Raw genomic sequence first — 23,164 nt, forward strand, 5'->3', positions numbered from 1 at the left:
CACTTAACTTTGAAAGCATAGCATTAAAAGGGCGACAATATAAATTTTAATTCAATAATATGAAAATTCAAATCATGAAGTATATAACCTGACAATCCAGTGATCATGCATGCAAACATCATACATTCACAAATTCCATGACTACGTTTGTACATAAATAAAACATAATTTCATCAGTAGAATTATAAACAAGAATTAAAATACACAAATGGAACACTTATCTTTTGAACAAGCTAGTCCGAGGAAACTAGCTACTCGCAAGCAATTTTCCACCCAACCATACACACCCACTATGGATACCACCCCCAATTCAGGCTATGAGGCGTCCAAGGTGAAGGAAAGAAGCAAAGGACTCTCATGTTTCTCATCCAAACCAATTTCTTTGAGGCTTAGCCAAGCTTTTTGCCACAAAAAACTCCAAGTAATCATTTGACTAGTGTAGCCATGTAAATCCCTTTCACTATCCAACACAATACAAGGAAAACATTTCCATTCTTTTCTCAACAGTCCTTAGGGATATTCTTCCCCATAACGCTCTTTAGTGTGTGCAAAAGGAGTTCAATCTATTGTCTACCTTCAACAACCCAACATAGCTTTATCTTGGCTCTTGAGCATTTATGAGCAACAATCTACATGGATTGACAATTGTTTCCTACTAAGCTCACCTTTTTACTCCTCTGCAGCCTTCCATCTCTATTCTTAGGTTCACAACGTTCTCTTCTATAACTCTAATGGTTACCTATGAATTTAAATCACAATTTCCCACCAACAAAACACAACCTTAGTATTTCAAAAATGAGTTAGTACTAGAAATAGTTCAAAAGATAAATAACATTAATCAAGAAAAAATTCAAATGAAAAAATCTTGATATACCTTCTATCAAAATACATAAAAATGATGAACAAATGAAAATAATAAATTTAATTTCACATTAAAAAAAAAAAAAATGAAACAAACTTGTTAGCCTCTTATCAAAATGTGTAAATAATGAACAAGTGAAAATAATCACTTTAAATTCACATTAAAAAATAAATAATAAATAAAATAATGTAATTTTTTATAAACTCATATCTCTTATCAAAAATGCATAAAATATATAAAGTAAAAATAATCACTTTAAATTTACATGTAAAAATATATATAGTTAATTTTATTTTTTTAAAGATTGAATTTCTTAAACTCCTATTTTATTTTTCATTCTTTCTACCTTTATTTCTCAAAACTTCTTCACATAACTTTATCCCTCATAATTATGGTCTTTCCACAATTTTATGCACAAGCACACTTAAGTGTACAAACACTAAAACAAAACCAATATTTGAAATTTAACTCTCATATTTTTTTCATCACTTTTGTATCACACAGTGAGAGTGATACAATATATTGTCATCCACATGGCCCTTCATCTATTATGTCTCTAGCTATGCTAACTTGATTCCCACACACTTTGATATGTAAACAATTATGACTTATCCCAACCATGTCATCTTGAGTTTTCCTAGATTTTTGAGATGCAGATCATCATTGGCTCTAGTTCTAGGGCAAATAATGAATTATACCAACCCTGCCATCTTGAGCTTTCCTAGATTTTTGGGATGCAGATCATCATTGGCTCCAGTTCTAGGGGAAATAAATATATTGGCCTAGGTAACATAAGTGATGAGTGTGTGTCTATGCTGAATGAAACGTGGTCATTACTTCTGATCCTTGTATAGTACGATATGAAGGGAATAAGTTGTGAATAGTTGCATGTTAGTCATGTGAACCCTAGACACACATTATTTGTGATCATGGCCTTCAATCTAAATATAGATCTTCCTCAACTATATAATTATTTTAATTTCTTACGCTCCTCCAAAGAAAGTTATCTTGCAGTGCACTCAAGCATGGAATTTTGTGCAAATGGGTGAGTAGGTGTTTGGGAACTGCACAGCCACGTGATGAAGCATCCAAAAGTCAAAACCTTTATTGGACATTGCTTTTCTCCTTTAAGGTAACAATGGGACAAACATTTACGTAAAGTAAGAGCGTGGAATGAAACAAATTCATTACAAAAGTTCATTCTTGGCACGCAAGTAAGGCATTCAACACTTGTTCTAGAAACATTTTTACCCAAAGATATTCTTTATTTTCTTAAATGTTTATACCATCATTTTTTAAATCTAAATAAGGTCTGTTTTTAAAGGTCAAAGAAATAATAAAGTGAAAATATGCCTCTCCATGAGTTTTGTTACATGAAAGTGTTTTTTTAGTTTAAGTAGATCATAACCATAAATGTTATTTTCATTTCATTAATTGAAAGTGTGGTTTATTTTACAGTTGCAATTGTGATTTTTAAATGTAAATTTTCATTTTCCCAAAGTAGGGTTTGTAGAGGCGTAGGTTATAAAGGATAATTATAAATAAAATTTTATTATAAATAAATAAATAAATAACTATTAATTAAATTTAGTTTGATAGTTGAATGGAAGAGTTGTTATTTTTAACTTAAATCTTTCTTCTTAAGCTTTTGAAAAGAGTAATTTATATGATACTTTTGATGGAATATATAATTTAATAATCACTCTTCCTTTATAGTTAAAAAAGAGACTAATTTTTCAAAACAAAAAAAAAACCAGAACAATAAGTCAAAAATCATTTATTACAATATTAAGAATTTAACATTATTAAGAAAGAAATAACGAAAAAGCTATTTGAATTATAAAGAACAACCCTCATATCTCAAAAAAATTACTTTGGATTTGTAATTTTGGGATCTCAAGGTTTATTGGGCTTAGAAATTGGAAAGGAAATGGTTGGAAGACATGGTGGATGTCCCTAATTTGAAAACACATATATAACTTTTTCTACATGAATTTATATAATAAAAAAAATAACGAAAATTGTAAACACAAATTAGTAAAAAACAATGCATAAATATACTAAGTAAATTTTCTAAAATTTGCTAAATACATATTAGCAAAAATTGCAAGTATAAATTAACACTAAGTAAACCTTATAAAACTTTAAAATTTTTCCAAAATACAATAATTTCATTTTATTTAAATAAAACATATTTCTTTAATCTAATAAACCATCACGATTCTCAAAATTCAAATAACTATAAGAATTTACAGTTTCATTGAGGTTATTTTGATTATACAAATAGTAAACCCAATATTATACAGAAATAAAAATCATAAAACCAAAAATATATTTAAATGTTTTTCTAATGAAATTAAATATGGTTATTTTATTAAAAAAATAAATTTAATATTAAGATGATAAACCAAAGTTACAGAACAAAAAATTATATTTAAATATTTTTCTAATAAAATTAAATATTATTTTTTATAACACGTGTACTATACTTGTTTTACATCTTACAAACAATCTATAAGGTGTAAATTAGTTAGCTTGAGTGAGTTTAGTTTTTACCTCACATAAATCTCATGCGGAGAAGTTGAGGATGGAAGTTATTTTTGGAGCAATTAAACTATCCTTAGAAGCATCCAAGCTACACAAAATAACATTCCACTCAGGGGTAAATCACATGATAATTTTATATGTGTGTGTGGTCTGCCAAGGCCACAATTTTGCCCAAAAAACTATTTTTCCTCTAAATCTGACCATTTTTTTTCCAAAAAATCCAACCATGGGAGTGTTTAAATCTTTTTTGATGGTGGAAATAGATTTAGCACCATAAAAATCCCATAGGCACCCAAAAACCTGAAGCTTGACATTGTAACCAGATTTCCCAAAATTTCTATGAATTTTGGTTAAAATCTTATCAAAATTTCCACTATTTTCTAGGCAAAATTGTGATCTTTTTAGAGTACTCATAAATATAACTATATATATTATAACTATATATATATATATATATATATATATATATATATATATATATATATATGCACACACACTTCACACAATAGCATCTCATTCCTCGATAAATCAATTTTAGTGATAACATCTCACTAAGACTATATATATATACTTAAGACTATATATAATTACGACATGGGTTATATTGGAATTGGGCTTGAGGAATTTTGATTTTTTAATAATTTTATGGACAACATTTGATATCAAGAGAATATTCTTCATCTAATACATGATATGAAAAGTATTTGAACAAGTTTTTAGTTTCAAATAAAAAAATAACATATTTAATTTAAATATTGTAGATAAATGTCTTTTGGATTAATCACATTATTAGGATTTGGTCCACATTTCGAACCAACTAATGTGGTCCATCCTCATTAACCGTTGGTAAATTAGTCAATAAGGTAAGTAAAATATTATTTAAAAATTAGAGGTAAGTAGTTATCTATTAAAATAATATATATTTAGTTAAAAACTAGATGTTAGGAATAAATAAATATAAATATAAAATATTTTATACCAATATTTTAATAATTAATTATTTAATAAGGTAAGTAAAATATTATTTAGAAATTCTAGGGAAGGAGCTATCTATTAAAATATTATATATTTATTTAAAAATTAGCTTGTCTTGAGGATGGACCACATTAGTTGGTTCAAAATGTGGACCAAATCCTAATAACGTGATTAATGCGAAAGACATTTATCAACAATATTTAAATTAAATGTGTTATTTTTGTATTTGAAACAAAAAAATTGTTTAAATACTTTTCATATGGTGTATTAGATGAAGAATATCAAATCTTGTCCATAAAATTATTAAAAAGTCAAAATTCCTCAAGCCTAATTCCAATATAAACCATGTCATAATTATATAACTCCTTACTTCTAAAGAGGCCACAATTTTGCCTAGAAAAAGTCAAAATTCCTCAAGCCGAATTCCAATATAAACCATGCTGTAATTATATAACTCCTCACTTCCAATTTTAAATAATATTTTACTTACCTTATTAATTAATTATTAAAATATTGGATTAAAATATTCTATATTTATTTATTCCTAACAACTAGTTTTTAAATAAATATATAATATTTTAATAAATAATTGTTTACCTCGGATTTCTAAATAATATTTTATTTACTTTATTAAATAATTAATTATTAAAATATTGGTATAAAATATTTATATTTATATTTATTTATTTCGAACAACTAGTTTTTAGCTAAATATATATTTTTAAGTATATGTTGATATTTTTTTGTTTGTAAACTTGGTAGGACTACATCTTCATCATGTCCATCTTCTCACCCTGATGGGGGGATAGCACAAGATTTGAACCCAAGACTTAAGGTTTAGTGAGACTTCATCACTTGAGCTATCCTTACCTCTAATTTTTAAATAATAGTTTACTTATCTTATTAACTAATTTACCAACAGCCAATTCTGGGCAATGATGCATCCATGCTATTTATTCCTTAAGATCATTGATTCTTCACCTTGTCCTGGGGATGGACCACATTAGTTGGTTCAAAACGTCGACCAAATCCTAATAATGTGATTAATTTGAAAGATATCTATCTACATTATGGATCACACAAGTCTTAGATCTAATAATTTAAATATTATTTATTTCACATGTATTAGAATTGAATCGGTTATTTCACATGCATGTGAAGTGTATTGGAATTGAATCGTTTATTTCACACGCATGTGAAGTGTATTGGAATTGAATCGGTTATTTCACAAGCATGTGAAGTGTATTGGAATCGAATTAGTTACTATGTTTCTATTGGTTGAATTTTAATTCAAATTAGCATCTAACTCGATCGTCCTTTCAAAATATTATTTTAAAGAATTATTATAAATTAATAAGTAAAAAAATATTAATTAAATTTAGTTTGGATAATTGAATGGAAGAGTTGTTATTCTCAGTTTAAATCTCTCATGTTAAGCTCTTGGAAAGAGTAAGTTATATGATACTTTTAAGTGAATATATAATTTAATAATGACTCTTTCCTTATAGTTAAAAGGGGGACTAATTTCTCAAACAAAAAATTCTAGAGTAATAAATCAAAAATCATTTATTAAAATATTAAGAATTTAACATTATTAAGAAAGAAATAATGATCTTCTATGGGTTGGTCGCTCGGCACAAAACATGGCAGAAGGGTAGCGTATAGAGCCTGGTTGACCTCCATGCACCCCTTCAATGCGCCATAATGAGCAAGGCTGGCATTAATTGCCCACAGGCGGGCGACTCTCTCACTCACGAGTACGATATATTCCATGCTAGGCACAAGAATTTGGTCAGTGTGGTGTTTCGGGCGATGAAGTGGGAGGTTGAAGAGGGAATTATGTTTATGCTCTGGACTGCCCTACCGAGATCACGACAGTGGGTAAGCGAGGATTGCAGGGAATGGGATAATATAGAATGAGGGGAAATCTTGGCCAGGGATTGCCCGTGGGATTCCGGCACGTCGGAGGTGGCCAAGGCTTCGATCCCTACCTGTGGGTACTCTGTTTTTTCCATCAACCAGCTTGTGTTGTCAATAGAGGAGGGGTCTTGCCTCAACTCTCAGTATAATTTTGTATTTGTTAGTCTTATTCATCTTAGTTGTTACGGAACTCGCATGCGGTTTTGTTCTAGGCTGAAGGTTCAATAGAGATTTTTATGGGTTGGCTCTTTCCTTGCTGGAGAAGTCTGCATAGTGTTGGTTCTCACTAGCACTCGTCATGGCCCAGTGGCCAACTCGTTCCTACTTTGGAGGGGAGAATTCTACGTGGGATCGAGTTAGGGTGGTGCTGGCGAACGACAGAAGAATTGGCAGAGCATTTTTAGTCACGACATCTTCGGGTTTGTTAATACATTTTATGAGCTCATTTCTCTTGTGAATTTCGGTATCAATTGGTGTTTCTTGTCGAGGGGGAGGTCTTTCTGCAGGTCTCCTGTAAGGTTTCATTCAGGCTCTTGGCAGCACGGTGGTCCTACCACACCTGCCTTTAGTTTTCCTTGGTCCACCTCCATGTCGCGACAGAGGGTTCATCCTCGACGGGGGGAAGCAACTCTTCATCAAGAAGAGTGGTAGAGGCAGAACAAGGGAAGCTACTCATCCTCGGAGAATGCGGCCAACAAGGAAACGAAGGAGGATGATGCAATCTCCCCCGCCCGCTCCTTGGGCCATGTAATAGTGCCAGCTACCTTGGACTCTCTGGTAGCCCAGCTGCGTAATATTCAAATGAATATTGACATCATGCAGGAACAATGCTATGAGGATCAAAATGAATTGGTAGCCTACATCAATGATGTTCAACATGTTCATAATGAAATCTTAGACAACCTGGATAACATCCGACGACAACATCGGTGCACCAACGACCACCTTCGCACTCTGGAAACAAGGATCGAACACATAGACTCCACATGCATAAACATGCAGCCTACTTTGTTGCTCCTATTGTCTTTCTTCCCAACCCGCCTCCTTAATATGTTGACTATTGCTCTGGTTTATGTTCAATTTTGTTTATGTATGGTATAACTAATAGGCTAATCAAAAATAAAGGTTGGAACCGAGTGTCTCTATTTACCTCTAGTCCCTATTCTCAAAAAGTCTATTCAAAATGAGAGAGAAGGGCCCTTTGAGACAAATTTTGTACTCAGTTTCCCTTTGATAATATAATGAAAGTTTGTTGACCGACAAAAAAAATAACGAACAAGCCATTTGAATTATTAAGAACAACCCCCATATCTCACAAAATTACTTTGGATCGGTAATAATATGATCTCAAGGTTCTAAAGGTTTCTTGGCCTTAGAAATTGCAAAAGGAATGGTTGGAAGACATAGTGGATGTCACTAATTTGAAAACACTTACATATAACTTTTAGGATCTCAAGGTTTTGAAGGTTTCTTGGCCTTAGAAATCGCAAAGGGAATGGTTGGAAGACATGGTGGATGTCACTAATTTGACAACACTTACATATAACTTTTTCCACACTTGTTGCAGTAAATGAATATATATAATTAAAAAAATTGAGTAGAAGGATCTTTCCTTATGGTACATGACATCCTTCTCAATAGCCAATAAGTTAATATTGATGTTTCATGTCCAATTGTACTTTCCCAAACAAAAAATTACGCTTACTAATTAATGAAAAATTCAAATACAAATTAGTAAAAATCAATGCATAAATATACTAAGTAAATCTTCTAAATTTTGCTAAATACATATTAGCAAAAATTGCAAGTATAAATTAGCTAAAATAAAGATATCAATATACTAGGTGAGTTTTCTAAAACTTTTAAATTTTTCCAAAATACAATAATTTCATCTTATTTAAATAAAAAATAAATCTTTAATCTAATAAACAATCAAAGTTCTCAAAATTCAAATATTTATAAGAATTTACAGTTTCATTGAGGGTATTTTGATTATACAAATAGTAAACCCAATATTACAAAAATCATAAAACAAAAACTATATTTAAATGTTTTTCCATTGAAATTAAATATGGTTATTTTGATTAAAAAAATAAATTAATATACCAAAGTTACAAAACAAAAATTATATTTTAATTATTCTTTATAATGTGGGTACTATTTTTGTTTTATATCTTACAAATAATCTATAAGGTGTAAATGACTTAGCTTAAGTGGGTTTAGTTTTCACTTGGATAAATTTTATGAGGAGGGGTTGAGGATGGAAGCTACTTTTGGAGGAATTAAACTATCCCCATAAGCATCCAAGCTCCACAAAATAACATTCCACTAACGGGTAAATCACATCTAATGATTGTATATGTGTGTGTTGTCTACTGAGGCCACAATTTTGCCCAAAAAACTATTTTTCTTCAGAATCAGATTTTTTTTTTTTTTTTTTTTCTAAAAAATCCAACCATAGGAGTGTTTAAATCGTTTTTTTGACAGTGGAAATGGATCCAGTGGCATCAAAAACCCATAGGCACCCAAAATCATGAAGCTTGACAATAACCAGATTTCCTAAAATTTCTATGAATTTTGGTCAAAATCTTATTGAAATTTCCAGTATTTTCTAGGCAAAATTGTGGCCTCTTTATAGTATATATATATATATATATATATACTATCATTCTGCTTCACACAATAGCATCTCATTCCTCCATAAATCAATTCTAGTGATAACATCTCACTAAGGCTATATATATATATATATATATAATCCAATTTTAAGGTCACGGCTAAACCAGACACCACATTGGTGTATGAGACCCCCTTGTTTATGAGACAAGGGACCCACCTTCAGGCATTAATTTGACTGCTAAGTCTATGAAGGCATACATACTCTACCCCCTCTGGTTTTGAACTTGTGATCTCTTAGGAGGAAACACATGCTCCTAACCATTAGGCCCACTCAAGCTGTATACTATACATATAATTACATCGTGGTCTATATTGGAATTGGGCTTGATGAGTTTTGATTTTTTAATAATTTTATGGACAATATTTGATATCAAGAGAATATTCTTCGTCTAATACATGATCTAACCGATGATATGAAAAGTATTTGACTGGGTTTTTAGTTTCAAATCAAAGAATAACATATCTAAATTAAATATTATTTATTTCACACGTATTAGAATCGAATCGATTATTTCACACACATGTGAAGTGTATTGGAATCGAATCAATTATTATGTTTCATTTGGTTAAATTTTAATTCAAATTAGCTTCCAACTCGATCGTCCTCTACAGATAGCTTGTCAGAGTGAGCTCTGCATCTGTGTCACGCTTTGCTTCACATCTCAACTGCTGCCATAACTCATCATTTTCCTCCATAACAAATTCGTTCTCAAACCCAATTTCCAGACACTGCCTTCAATTTGATATTACTATGACCTGAGAGAGGAGGTGGGAATATTGTATAATTGTGGCTTCGGTTTTGTAGGACAACAGGCAAATTCCTGACCTTTATTACCGAACAAGAGGCAGGATAGTTTTATCCAATATTTGTACCTCTCATTTTCAAAATAATTCAACGCTACCTTTAAGGTGTTGTTCCTCCAGTTTTGTAAAAAAAGGGTACCTTGAATGAATGGTTTTAAGCAAGGAATAGTGGATATTTGAAAATGTATGTTTTCCCATCTTATAATTATAAAAAGAATTTTTGGTTTTGAATTGAAATGGGTGCGAGTTTTCCAGCACAACGCGTCCAACACTCCTCCAAAGCCTCCCCCAGTTTCGTCAAAACGGGATGCTTGAATAAATGGTTTTAGTTTTTCAGCGCTTGCGCTCGACACTAATTCGAAGGGATTGTTCCTCTAGTGTTTTCAACTTTGGATATTTGAACCAAGGAAAGAAATAGTGTTTTTCTTTCCTATTCAAATATATATATATATATATATATATATATATATATATCAGTTTGGATGCCATACTACTTTGCCGTAGGTGGCAAATAATAGTAACATCACACTAGAAATTTTGTGAAAGCACTAGTAATGGTGACATGATTCTTTGTGATGAATCACAATTTTGCTTGATAAATATTAGTGAATGATCACTAACTCAGAGGGCATTATAGTACATGAAATCTAGCATCCTATGTTCAATGTCGGCACATAGATGAAAGTTGTATCTTTTTAAAAGGCAGAAACATCTACCAAGTGAGGGAATTTTATTAAGGTTTAGCAATTAAAATTAAGATTTCGGATACATAATATTTTTAAAATTTGTGTTCATATTTATTAGTGAAAATTTGAAATATTAATAAAAAAATAAAATATTAATATTTAAAGATATATCAACCACATTTATCAATATAATTATAATAATATTAATTGTATTATAAAAATAATATAATATAAATAATAAATATCATTATCACAATTTTATTTTTATATAAATATAAATATTTTTAAAAATCATACCTTCCACAACTTTTAACCATACATATATTTCTTTTTTACTGCATATCAATCACATTTAAATAAAAAATTCCAAAATCAATAACCTAGAGCAATCCAACTTATTAAAACCAAAAGCATAAAGATAAATCAGGTTCTCAACTTTATACCATCCACAATCTTTATCATTACCAGTTTGTTTTCGACTTTATATTAAACACACTTGAGTTAAAGGGTTCCAAAATCAATGACCCAAGACCAAACCACCCACGGATAGAGATAGCTTAATCAGTCTCAATCAAAACCAGACTGGCAAACAAATAGACTTAATTCGTCTTAATCAAAACCAAACAAACGAGCAAGGAATGCACAGTCATATTTTATTTTTTATTTTTTTAATAAATTGTTATTCAAAATTTTTGTGTGACCTTTCATTTAACATAATAGTGTAGGTGTTTGTTTTTTCAATATGCCATTGGAAAATTATGCATCACCTTAAATATAATACTTAATTCGGCATAATCGTGAAGGTTCTGTATCATACAAGTCTATGATTGGTACACACGTGGTGAAGGGAAAAAAATATTCTTAAACTATAATTAAAATAAGGTCAAAAAGGGTGATAATTGCAGGCTAAAAGCGACTAATTGCCAATAGAATTATTAAAAACCAAAGACATTTGCAATGAAAGTAACATTGATTTCAAATCGATTAAAATATGGTCAAGGCTCACAGTATTATCATGGTGAGATAATTGACGAGGGATTGACAGTGCATTTTATAATTGAATTAAAGTTTTGGGGAATGAAAGCAGCGGCGTTTTCAATTTCTGCTGAAAAGGCACATCACCAGCTAGAATAAAGGGTCCTGGGTCCTCTTTTTCCACCAGAAGAGGCCTGATTCACTCCATTATGATCAAATCCAGGAGTTCATTAAATATAGAATACTCAGTTGGCTTGCTCAAGCTTCTAACCCAAGCATCTGGGTTCGCCTTTAATGATAATAAAAACCCTAGTATTCCAGATGGTAATATGATACCCAAAAAACACTTATAATTCCAGTCAAATGATAAAATATTTAGAGGAGAATTGTCTAGATAAATGGGTTGTTTTTTAATGTTTTTGAAGTTGTTGTTTTATGGTTTATATAATATTTCATGTTCTCGAGTATAATGATGAATATAGGTGAGATTATTCACAAATTGATTCCAAACATGAACACTAGTGAGACTACTTGCCAATCTATTCCAAATATTAAAATTCTAGAGATTGGAATTGGTGATGGGACTTGCTTTCATATTGCTTGTAGATTCCAAACATGAATATGGGTGGGACTACTTCCAAATCGATTCCAAACATGAATATGGGTGGGACTACTTCCAAATCGATTCCAAACACCAAAACTCTAGAGATCTGAGTTGGTGATGAGACTTGCTTTCACCCAAAAAATCTGAATTTGTGATGAGACTTGCTTTGCTTTCATATTGCTTGTATCTTTTTACACAACAGGCAGATAGATGACCCCTCCAGAGATTTGAACACTAGTAAGACGACTTGCAAATCTATTCTAAACTCCAAAAACCAAAATTAATGGTGGAACTTACTTTTATTACTTTTATATTCACTAATTAGAATTTTAATAAAATGGAAATGAGTCCGGACAAATGTAGGTTGTGGGCGGCTGTGAATTGATCAGGTGTTATTATTCCCCCAAATCTCGAGAGCTAAAAATATAGAGAGAGATCAGTATGGCAGCCAGTTCGGTGATAGAGAGCATTCTGCTGCCAATGGTTATTGCTATCCTAACTAACATTATCTCATTTCTGTCAAAACTCGTGATATTTAAATAAGAGATTCCATCAATATACCCATCCATTTAATTACAATACGCGTTGCTGGATTGAGAACTTCACCAACCTGAAAACTCTGCATCTGAGAAATAACATAAGCAACATTTAATTAAGAAAAAAAACACACGCAAGGGAGGTGATATGAGAGTTAAGATGACAGCAAGACGCATTGAAAGGGTTGAGAAGTTAAAGCAGTCCACGTTGCAGATGGCCAGCGACAATAAAGAGACAAATCCATGTGTCTCCAGCCTGGCAGCAAGCCCTTTCATTTTCTATTATATTTCAAACTGCTCAGACTCTACCAATCAAAACCATAGCCTTAGCCCATTGTGAGTCCCCTGGTCTTACTTTAAGCCTTTGGTCATATGAGTCAGCTGTTTGAGTTGCGTTCAAGAATTTTTTTACTTGGTTACTCTACCAAAGTGGGTTTTTAATGCAGGGTGTAAGTCTGCCAGTTGAACTCTTAATATCGTCCAATGTTAATATTATTGGTCTTTTTAATGTCTTGGGGCCTATTCTGGGGTGATTCCCTTAGAAACAGATTCAATAAAATCAATTGAGGTGGTCATTAACTCTGACTAAAGCAGGGTTAAATCATGAAACCAGAAAAAATAGATATGTGAGAGGGTTAAATCAGGAAACATGTCCAAATATAGAGAAACAATAGCTCTGTTATGTGAACAGAGGGGAAGATTAAAAAATCCCCCAACAACCAACTCACTCCATTACAACACCAACTCACTACTTTACAAAATTCCATTACAACACCAACTCACTACTTTACAATATAATTAAAATAGTTGATAGTAATATTATTTTAAAATTGTATTTATTATATTAATTTAATATTTAATTAATAAGTATAATGTGAACAATTTTTTTTGGCAGTTTAATTAGTAAAAATGGTGAAAATGAAGTGTTATGTTTTAAGAGATTTAACATTTAAATTCCTAGATTTACCTATTTCTATCGGCATAGTCTAACTAATTTTAAAAAAATCTGTATGGAATTTTGATCAAAAAAATAATCATAAAAGAGTTATGCACATAAAGATTATAGTGGTAGCAATTGGAATTATGACCACCTATTATGGAAATACTAAATTGGCGGAGTTGCGAATTTTCTAGTCACAAAATAGGCAATTATAATGTGAACATAATATTAACATCATAAAAGAGTTAGATACATAAAGATTATAAAAGAGTTAGGCAGAGAAAGATTATAGTGGTAGCAGTTGGAATTCTTCCGACCACCTATTATGGAAGTACTAAATTGGCAAAGTTGCAAATTCTTCTAGTCACAAAATAGAAAATTATAATGTGAACATAATATTAACTCATAATTAAAATTATGTATTACAATAAATATATTCTACCATAACAAATATATTTTATATTTTTGTTTAAATTTCTGTACTTTTTCCCAAAAAAATTGTGTCACGGAACTAACCTAGTCATGGATTTCTCTAATTATATATATAAAAAACAAGAACAACAACAATTATAATGTGAACATAATACCTTTAGATCTCCATCCTTGAGACTATCCTTGGAACCTCATAACTATCCCCTCCTTCTATTCTCTCCTTGGAACCTAAAACTCAACCTAAGCCCTCTGCCTTGGAACCATCCTAACACTCTTCCTTGGGGTAACCTCATCCACACCTCAGATTCATACCTCTGCCTAACTCATAATTAAAATAATATATTACAACAAATATATATCATAACAAATATACTATACCGTACATAATGGGCCAAAATTTTAGGAACTAAATTTGATTTTTGGGTTAAATTGTTGTACAATTAAAAAAACATCAATTGTTTAAATAGCTCATCCCAATTCTTAAGATAAAATAATTTTACTTACAAAAGTTCAAAATTTTATTAAAAAAATACCATGTAAAAGGGTCAAAATTTTAAATTTCTTTTATAAAAATATCATTTAATAAAATTTACATATTAAAAAACTAATAAAATTTATTAAGATTAATTTCCATATTTAAATTTTTCTTAATTAATTACACATTATTTTATTATAATTTTTATAAATGGTTTTATATAATTTTTACAAAATTTTAACTAAACAGTTTTTCTTCTTAATTGAAATGCAAACGAATTTTTACTTTCTTTTTGATGGGTTACCGATTAATTAAGCATTTTGGATTATTATAACTCATAGAAAACAGAAATCTTGAGAACAGGGAATTCCATTTCTTAACATACAATTTTGGTATCAGTAGGCAGCACTTTTTAGGCAGCTTAGAGCGTAAAATTATAAGTGATTAACAAAAGAAAATGGCCAAAATTTGGTAGTTCCTTACCAGCCAAAAAGGGAAAGGAAATAATTGTAATAAATCCCCCATACCAGCAGGACAACCCAGAAGAAAAGGGCATTCTGGAAAAAGCAAAAGAGTTCCACCATCATCACATGATATTCATTTTCATGTGCATGATCGATCACTCTCCGTGCACAGTGCCCATTACCTTGCCCTTTTTCATTTATTTAAGTCAGTAAATTGTTTTTCAATTGGGAAAGGAAGAGGAGTATAGATCGGGCAAGAGTGTGACTATGATTGTAGTGTGAGGTGGGAATCATGAAAGGCGGTCAAAACTGAAAAGATTTGCTTAGCTGGCAGGTGACCTGGAGGTTTGGGTGGGGAGGGATTTGACACACAGGTAATTTTGGGTCTGGCAATGGGGGCGGGGAGAGGAGAAACAGGAGCAGATGGAGATAGAGATGCCCTCTGAGAAGCTTATAATGGGAGTGGCAGGGCCCCCGTTATGGCACATTGCACATGGCCAGCTTTCACCTGTCACGCACACACATGGCTAAGCATGGTATGGGGGAAAACTAGGCATAGTGTACGATCACAGAAATATTATATGCGATGCCATGCATTATCGTTGTCATCGTGCACAGTGCCAGCGAGGGCGGAGTAAGCCATGACATGGCACCAGAAATAGGGGAATTTTATGTCAAAGAAAATCAGTAAATAACTTTCCAGGACCCCCCAAATACCCGGGCAACCTTGATGAGAGGAGTGCAAAAATTCAAGGTGAGGGGAGTGGTACTTTGAACAGGAGAGTGAGCCCCTTGTGAGACAGCCCAAGTGGGCGATGTAGGCTTGTTTAGGAAGGAAGCAATAGATTTCACGGATCCATGAACAGTGGAGGATTGGGCTAACTTTTGGGTAATTTATTTCTGGACACCATTCTCGTGAACAAGTCCAAGTCCAAGTTGGAGGCTTTGCTTTGAAGCGAAACCCAGCGTGCATTCTGTGACCCCATGCAAAATAATCTTACATATCTGCCTCTTCTTAATCCCCCCACGATCATCATCAGCAGCAGCAGCCGTCCTGCACCCACCCTAGCTCCTCTAACAACCTCTAGCCCTTATCCTTTGAAGGTCTCGTTAGAGGAGCAACAAGTATTTGTTGTTCATGGCATTGCCCTACATCAATGCCCAGAGTCCTGCAAGAGTCTCAATTGCTGCTGCAAGGCTATTTCCAGTCAAGAGTCAGTGATTGTGCAGTAGTTTCAGTTCAATATATGGGCTGAGAAGCAAATATATCGAATTTTTTTGGCTGTCGGTGCATATCTCCTCGGTACCAACATCTTTGAACTGGTGTTTGATATCCATCAAGTGGGTCCGAGAGGCCACATTGTTTAATCCTTGGAAGGTTGCTACCCAGTTGTTGTGTTAGGGGAAGCAAGGATGAGGTCTTCCCGGAGCACATTTTTGTAGCTTCGTTGATATTTCATCTAGTTAGGTGGATCAGAATCTTTCAACCACCGTTATATTTTGAAGATTTCCAGGTTTCTACATCTCCGCCTTGGTTTTCTGGTTTTTTGGCATTTAAATTGAGACTCTGTTTTGGTATTGCATTGTCTCTCCTTTATTTAGGCCTCCATGCTCATCTTGTCTTCGACACCTGTACGAAGTTAGCCCAGATTGAGGCATATCTTGTTTCTTCATTCATTTTATTCGAGTCCAGATACAGAAGTGGAAGAAGATTTAATACTAGCCTTGAAATTCTGAGGATGCAAACCCAAATGGCCCATTTTCAAGATGAAGCTAAGAAGCATAGTGGTTTTGATTTGTATGGAGGACTTTTCAACAATAGGATCTTTGGGTCAGTTAAATCGGATGGAAATTTGGATCGTTCTCAAAGATGGTCCAAGCATAATGGTGGAAGTTACAGTCCCTCTGTTTATTCTTTCAGCAAGGATGGTGCTGAGAGACAGCCTGTGTACAATGCAAGCCTTGGGCAAGATATGAATAAGAATTCGAATGGAGGAACTGCGGAGATTGGACAGGGTGTGAATAAGAATTCGAAAAGTGAAACTGGGAGTGGAGGATTTACGGAGAATGGGAATTCAAAGGGATCTGTGCAGAATAGTGACTTGGGAAGACTCAATGTGGACATTAAGAAGGAGAATTCAGACGGTAAAGAGGAGAGTTATTCGAAAGTAGATACCCCACAATTGCGTTTGAGTGATTTCTCAGACAACTCTTTGAGAAACAGTCCTCGTTCTGAAAGCTTTAGCCTTGGGAGAAAATCATCAGATGCAAGCAGTTGCAGTTCTTGGGGGTCTGGGTCTGGTAGCTTTAAGGGAATCAGTCCAGGGAGAGTAAGTCCCGTGGTAGGAAATGTGAAGGTGTCTCGCAATCATTCTGGTGAATTAAGCACCGGTTCATTGAGTGGAGAGAGCTCAAATGGAGGAAGTCCTACTGCTGAAAGCAGACGAAGTTCTTCAAGTGCTGGGAATATTCTTGCAAATGGGTTTACAAGGGTACATAACAGTGCTACAGCAGGCAACACTGTTAATTCCAAGGGGCCTTTAGGAAGTGGTATGATCACTGGCGCAGGTTCGGGGAACCAGAAGCTTGCCTCATGCCGATCCCTGGTAAGCAACAATGACTGCCCTCCTTCTCTAAAGAGCGGTTATTCTTCCAGTTCTTCCGGAGAGTTGAGTAATGGCAATGGAAACGCCCTTCCCAATGGAAATAAGCTTCCCACTGGGAACATCCTCCGGGGCAATGTAAAGGTTCCAAGCGGTGCCAAAGGACCTTCGAAGGCAGAGCAGGTAACAACAGGCCATGTTCTGGGGTCGGGGAATGGTAAATATGGACATGGAAGCATAATCAGGGGAAATGGGAGGGCTGAGGGGACTGGAAACATCCAAACTGCTGCTGAAACTATGATTTTGAAGCGCTCTCTCTCAAGTACAGATGCAGAGGATGTGAAGAATGCTGGAAATGAACAATACAAGAAAGGGCACTTTGCCGAGGCACTCTTGTTGTATGATAGGGCGATTGCCTTGTCTCCTGGGCATGCCTTGTATCACAGCAATAAATGTGCTGCACTGACAGGACTTGGCCGTTTAGCCGAGGCAGTCCAGGAATGCCAGAAGGCAATTAGTCTTGATAATTCTTACATTCGTGCACATCAAAAACTTGCATCTCTCTATCTTAGGTAAATATCTTTATCAATGAATCTCTGCTATGTTAACTGTCTTTGATTGATGTTTCCACATTAGATGCTAAATGCACTGGCCTTTTTCCCTTTGGGACAATCTATGCAGACTGGGGGAGATAGAAAATGCCAGAACACATTTCAAACTTTCTGGGCAGCAGTCAGATTGGAGTGATATACAGAAAGTTCAAACAGTGGAAATGCACCTCTCCAAGTGTGCAGAAGCTCGGAAGATTGGAGACTGGAAAACCGTATTGAAAGAAAGCAATGCAGCTATTATGGCGGGTGCTGATTCTGGACGGCAGGTTTGTAGAACCTCTGGCATTCCTTTCCTCTTGAGTTTATAAGGGCAATGCTTTAGCTAATTCTGGTTGTATTAGATTTTTATTGTTACATTCCTTATAAAGATTGTTGTTCATTAATCCGCTTCTATTTTCATGCACCGCTTGCAGTTCTTCGCATCCAAGGCAGAGGCACTACTAAAGCTCCAAAGATTAGATGAGGCAGCTACAGTTCTGATGACTGCACCCAAGATAGAAATTAATACATCCACCAGATATTTTGGGATTGCAGGAAATTCTTATCTGCTCCTTGTCCAAACACAGGTGGACATGGCATTAGGAAGGTAAATTATTGAAAAAAAATGTTGGATTGACCTTTTTCTGAGTGTAGTTTTGTTATAGTGAATTTTCAGGAGCATAATTTGTAATAAAGGTTTTGTGGGATAATATTCTTCCACATAACCTTTTCTGCAACAATTTGTAGATAAATAACTAAATTACTCTGGGAAACATCACAGAATTAGGATTGATTTTGCCCTTACACAATTGATCTTCAAACGCAATGTAACATTTATATCCAACATGTATTCAATGATTCTTATCCAAAGGATTGATAATTGCATACTAACAAAGAAGGATTGTAGTGAACACAATTGGATTTTGAAATATAACTAAGATCAAACTTGTGCTAGAGGAATGATCAAGGGGAAATGCTATTGCAGGTTTGAGATTGCCGTTGCCAGTGCAGAAAGAGCAGCTCGCATGGATCTATATAATCCTGAGGTAACTGCATTGCTTAGAAAGGCTCGTGCAGTGGCTTATGCTCGCTCAACTGGAAATGCTCTCTTCAAAGCTGGAAAGTTTTTTGAAGCATGTACAGCATATGGGGAAGGGCTTGAACATGATCCCATGAATGCAGTTTTAATATGCAATCGAGCAGCCTGTAGATCCAAGCTCGGCCAATGGGAAAAGGCAGTTGAGGATTGTAATGCTGCTCTAAGCATTCAACCCAACTACACTAAAGCTCTTCTCAGACGGGCAGACTCCAATGCTAAGGTATGCCAAACTGAGTCTCTTTGATTCTGATGCTCTGAATTTGTTCTTTGATAGGCTCGATCAATTTTCCCTTTGGCTTTATGAATCTACTTGCTGGAACCAAATATGTTGATTTTCAGGTTTTTTTTAACACTAATGATCACGACTTCTTAAATTTTAACAGCTTGAACGATGGGAGGAAGCTTTAAATGATTATGAAGCTTTGAGGAGAGAAATACCAGGGGATGTAGAAGTAGCTCGAGCTCTTTTTGATGTGCAAGTAGCATTGAAGAGATCTCGCGGAGAAGAAACTAATAACATGAAGTTTGGAGGGGAAGTTGAAGTGGTTTCTAGCAGTGATCAATTTAGAAAAGAAATTACTGCACCGGGTAATAGTTACTGCATTATTTCTTTTATTAGTTTTAATTTGATTATGACATGTAACAGATCATAGAAGATACATCATTTACTTAATTTATAAGACTGCTGGGTCCATTAATCAGGTCTGGCAGTAGTACACTTCAGTACAAGATCCAGTGAGAGATGCAAGCAGATATCTCCATTTGTTGATCAGCTTTGTAAAAGACATCCATCTGTAAATTTTCTCAAGGTATCATAGCTCAATATCCCTATTAAATAATTAAAAGTATTCAATTTTGTTGAACTTATCTTGTTTCTGTCTTGCTGATGACTTAATTTGACTTTGTACATTTGATTTGTTCTATGAATGTGAAGGTGGATGTCGAAGAGAATCTATTTTTGGCAAAGTCAGAGAGTGTGAGTACTGTGCCCACATTCAAAATTTACAAAAATGGTCTCAAGGTCAAAGAAATTGTTGGGCCAAACCAACAAGTGTTGGAGCACTCAGTGAAACATTATAGCCTTTAGGCAGCTGTCCATAGATTCATGCATTTAGTTGAACATATTTTCATAAAGAAATAAAGTGGATCACCTCCACAGCTTTTTCCCATTCTTTAGGCCTGTGCTTCCCTCTCAGACAGGCTCTGGTATTCCATTGTATTTCATCTGTGCCCCTGTAACAGGTCTATTTTTCACTCTTTCCATTTTTATTTTTTGGTCCCTAGGGTAATTAGAACACAGGGCATCACAGAATTGTATCAGACTTGCAGCAAAATGCAATGCAAAACGATATTCCATGGGTTTGTTGGTATTTAGCAAAACGTGGCAGAAATGAGCAATGCAAAACCATATTCCATGGGTTTGTTGGTATTTAGCAAAACGTGGCAGAAATGAGCAATGCAAAACCATATTCCATGGGTTTGTTGGTATTTAGCAAAACGTGACAGAAATGAACTTTGTGGAGAGCCAGAACGTGTATTGCATTTCTCAAGTTGGTGCAGTTGAATTGGGCACTGAGACATATTGTCTTGTATAGCGATGAATTTTGCAGCTCAAACTGATTGGATTTGCACCTGCATCTGCCTGAGATGGTGGTGGCCTACTTTAGAGATTTCTTCAAGCATTCATTGGTCTGTGTATATATTAAGGATGGAATATATTATAGGATATTCACATGTCTATCCTTCCCACTGAGGCGATCTTTCTGCTTATCACTGGAGGATGTATATTATAGCCATTGCCACATCCCATTTTATTGCTCTCTGTAGCAGTGAATTGACTCTTGTTGGTCCGATCTATATTCGTAGTTCACTGTCATAAATTCTCAGTTCAATACTCTAATTGGCATAATTGGGTCCAAAACTTTGGTGGTGTAGATCTACACAGAATACTTGGATTCTCCTCGTGAATGCTTGTGTTGTCATATGCTGACCATGACAAAACTTGTCATGCATAAATTGTGAAGGGAAACTCTACATAATAGCACATTGGTGTGTAATAAAAATGCATTTATCCCGTCCAAATTGAAATCAATAATATCAATTGACAACAGCATTTCTAGTTGGACTGGTCTGACCAATAAGAGTGGCCTGAAGTGAACGGTGCATGTTCTCCAATCCACATGTCAAAGTGAACAGTCAATAAGTGCACAAAGGACACATGAATTCTAACTCTTATCAACCTAAAAACAAATTTTAACATGAATTCTAACTCTTATCAAACCAAAATAAAATTCTAACTACTTATTGCAAAATTGACTAACCAAATAAAGGCAATTCGGAGCATGGATTGTATTTTAACCTACTTACAACACCCGTGACTATTAATATGCACAATAGAGGCAATTCAGTAGCATCGATTATGTTTTAAGCTACTAACAGCACCCATAGCACCCTTGACTATAATACGCAAAATAGTTAAATAAAAATGTACACCTGTTCATTTATGGTTTCTGAACCAGGTGTGAGTATAAATCTGCAGGCTCCTTTCCCATTCGTTACACTGAATGGCACTTCCTACAAACAAATGTCAAGATTAAGATTCCAATCAGAAATAGTCCTCTAATTTATACTACTTTAACATTTGACAATATAATCCACATAAGGAATCAGATTTGACTTGAATGGCATTCAATTATTTGAAGTTGGGATACAAAGAGGGAATAATGTGTGTTGAGGTAAAAGCATCCTTAGTTATACATTTACCAGAGCTTGCCAATCCCTAATGTCTGAGAAGAAAAAATAAAAGAATCATAAAATCCTCAGGTATAAATGGTTAATTCTTTTTTAGAAAAAATAAATTAATATAAATTTATTTTATTTGGATTTTCATTACTTGTTATTTATAATTGAAATTTTTTTTACAAATCTTTGCTATTTTAATAGCAATGTAGGTATCCTCAAAATTTCAAACTAAATTTAAAATTTATAAAAGGCATAAGATAAGATAAATACCAACGTTGGTATTTAAGAATAAAATAATAAGCTTATCTTTATCTTTGGAATCAAATACTGTTTTTCCATACATTCTATCAGAAAACACAACATTGAAATATTTCTGATATAAATTGTAACATTGAAAGATTTCTAATATAAAATTGTATATACAATTTTCCTATGCTGTATCATTGAAAGATTTCTAATATAAAATTGTATATCTAATTTTATATCTAATTTTCCTGTGCTCTATGAAGTACTAAAAGAAGGGACTATGAATTATTATGGCATTGTTTCAGAGCATGGAAATTGTATATCCAATTTTGCTAAAAAGATTAATTACTACATTGTTTCAGAATATGGAAATTATTTATTTTAAAAATAGAATAGCAAAATTATTTGAATACAGAAATAATTTCCTTATTATGATACATTATGGCCTTGTTTTCAAACATGGATATCAAATCCTTTTCCATGTTGATCGTGCCTAATATCATGAATATCAAAACCTTTATGGATACCAAATCCTTCAAAACCTTTATGGATACCAAATCCTTCTCCATGTTGATCATGCCTGATATTTGATCTTTTGAAAACCTATATAAACCTGATAAGTTGAAATAGTTTTGAAAGACGGTTTTATTTATACTCAAGCTTGAGTATATATAGCGTAGAATTGAAAAAAAAAATTATAAAATTATATTTCATTTGCATAAATAAATAAATTTAATTTAAATTATTATTTTAAAAAACATTTGAATTTAGGATTGAAGTTGAATTGTAAGTTTAACTTTTAAAAATAGAATTGGAGAATGGAGCTTTAATTTTTATGGTTCACTCACTTCTAATTCAAATTATTATTTTAAAAAACATTAGAGTTTAAGAAAGAAGTTGAATTGTAAGTTTAACATTTGAGTTTAGGAAAGAAGTTGAATGGTAAGTTTAACTTCTAAAAATAGAATTGGAGAAGAAGCTTTAA

The 23,164-nt window shown here is 33.4% G+C and overlaps 1 protein-coding gene across 1 annotated transcript; it reads left to right on the forward strand.

Annotated features, from left to right (window-relative positions):
• The first annotated feature begins 15,630 nt into the window (after window positions 1-15,630).
• On the forward strand, window positions 15,631-21,316 carry LOC149167023 (TPR repeat-containing thioredoxin TTL1-like). The gene is made up of 7 exons (XM_089432845.1): window positions 15,631-18,074; window positions 18,184-18,379; window positions 18,527-18,699; window positions 19,078-19,411; window positions 19,575-19,779; window positions 19,894-20,000; window positions 20,126-21,316. Exons 1-7 carry the CDS (start codon window positions 16,639-16,641, stop codon window positions 20,276-20,278), a joined length of 2,604 nt encoding a protein of 867 aa, XP_089288971.1. The 5' UTR covers window positions 15,631-16,638; the 3' UTR covers window positions 20,279-21,316.
• Window positions 21,317-23,164: the final 1,848 nt, after the last annotated feature.

This window comes from Pinus tabuliformis, chromosome 5_1 (assembly GCF_031772625.1).
Source record: "Pinus tabuliformis cultivar Carrire ecotype Pingquan chromosome 5_1, CPIR1, whole genome shotgun sequence".
NCBI lineage: Eukaryota > Viridiplantae > Streptophyta > Pinopsida > Pinales > Pinaceae > Pinus > Pinus tabuliformis.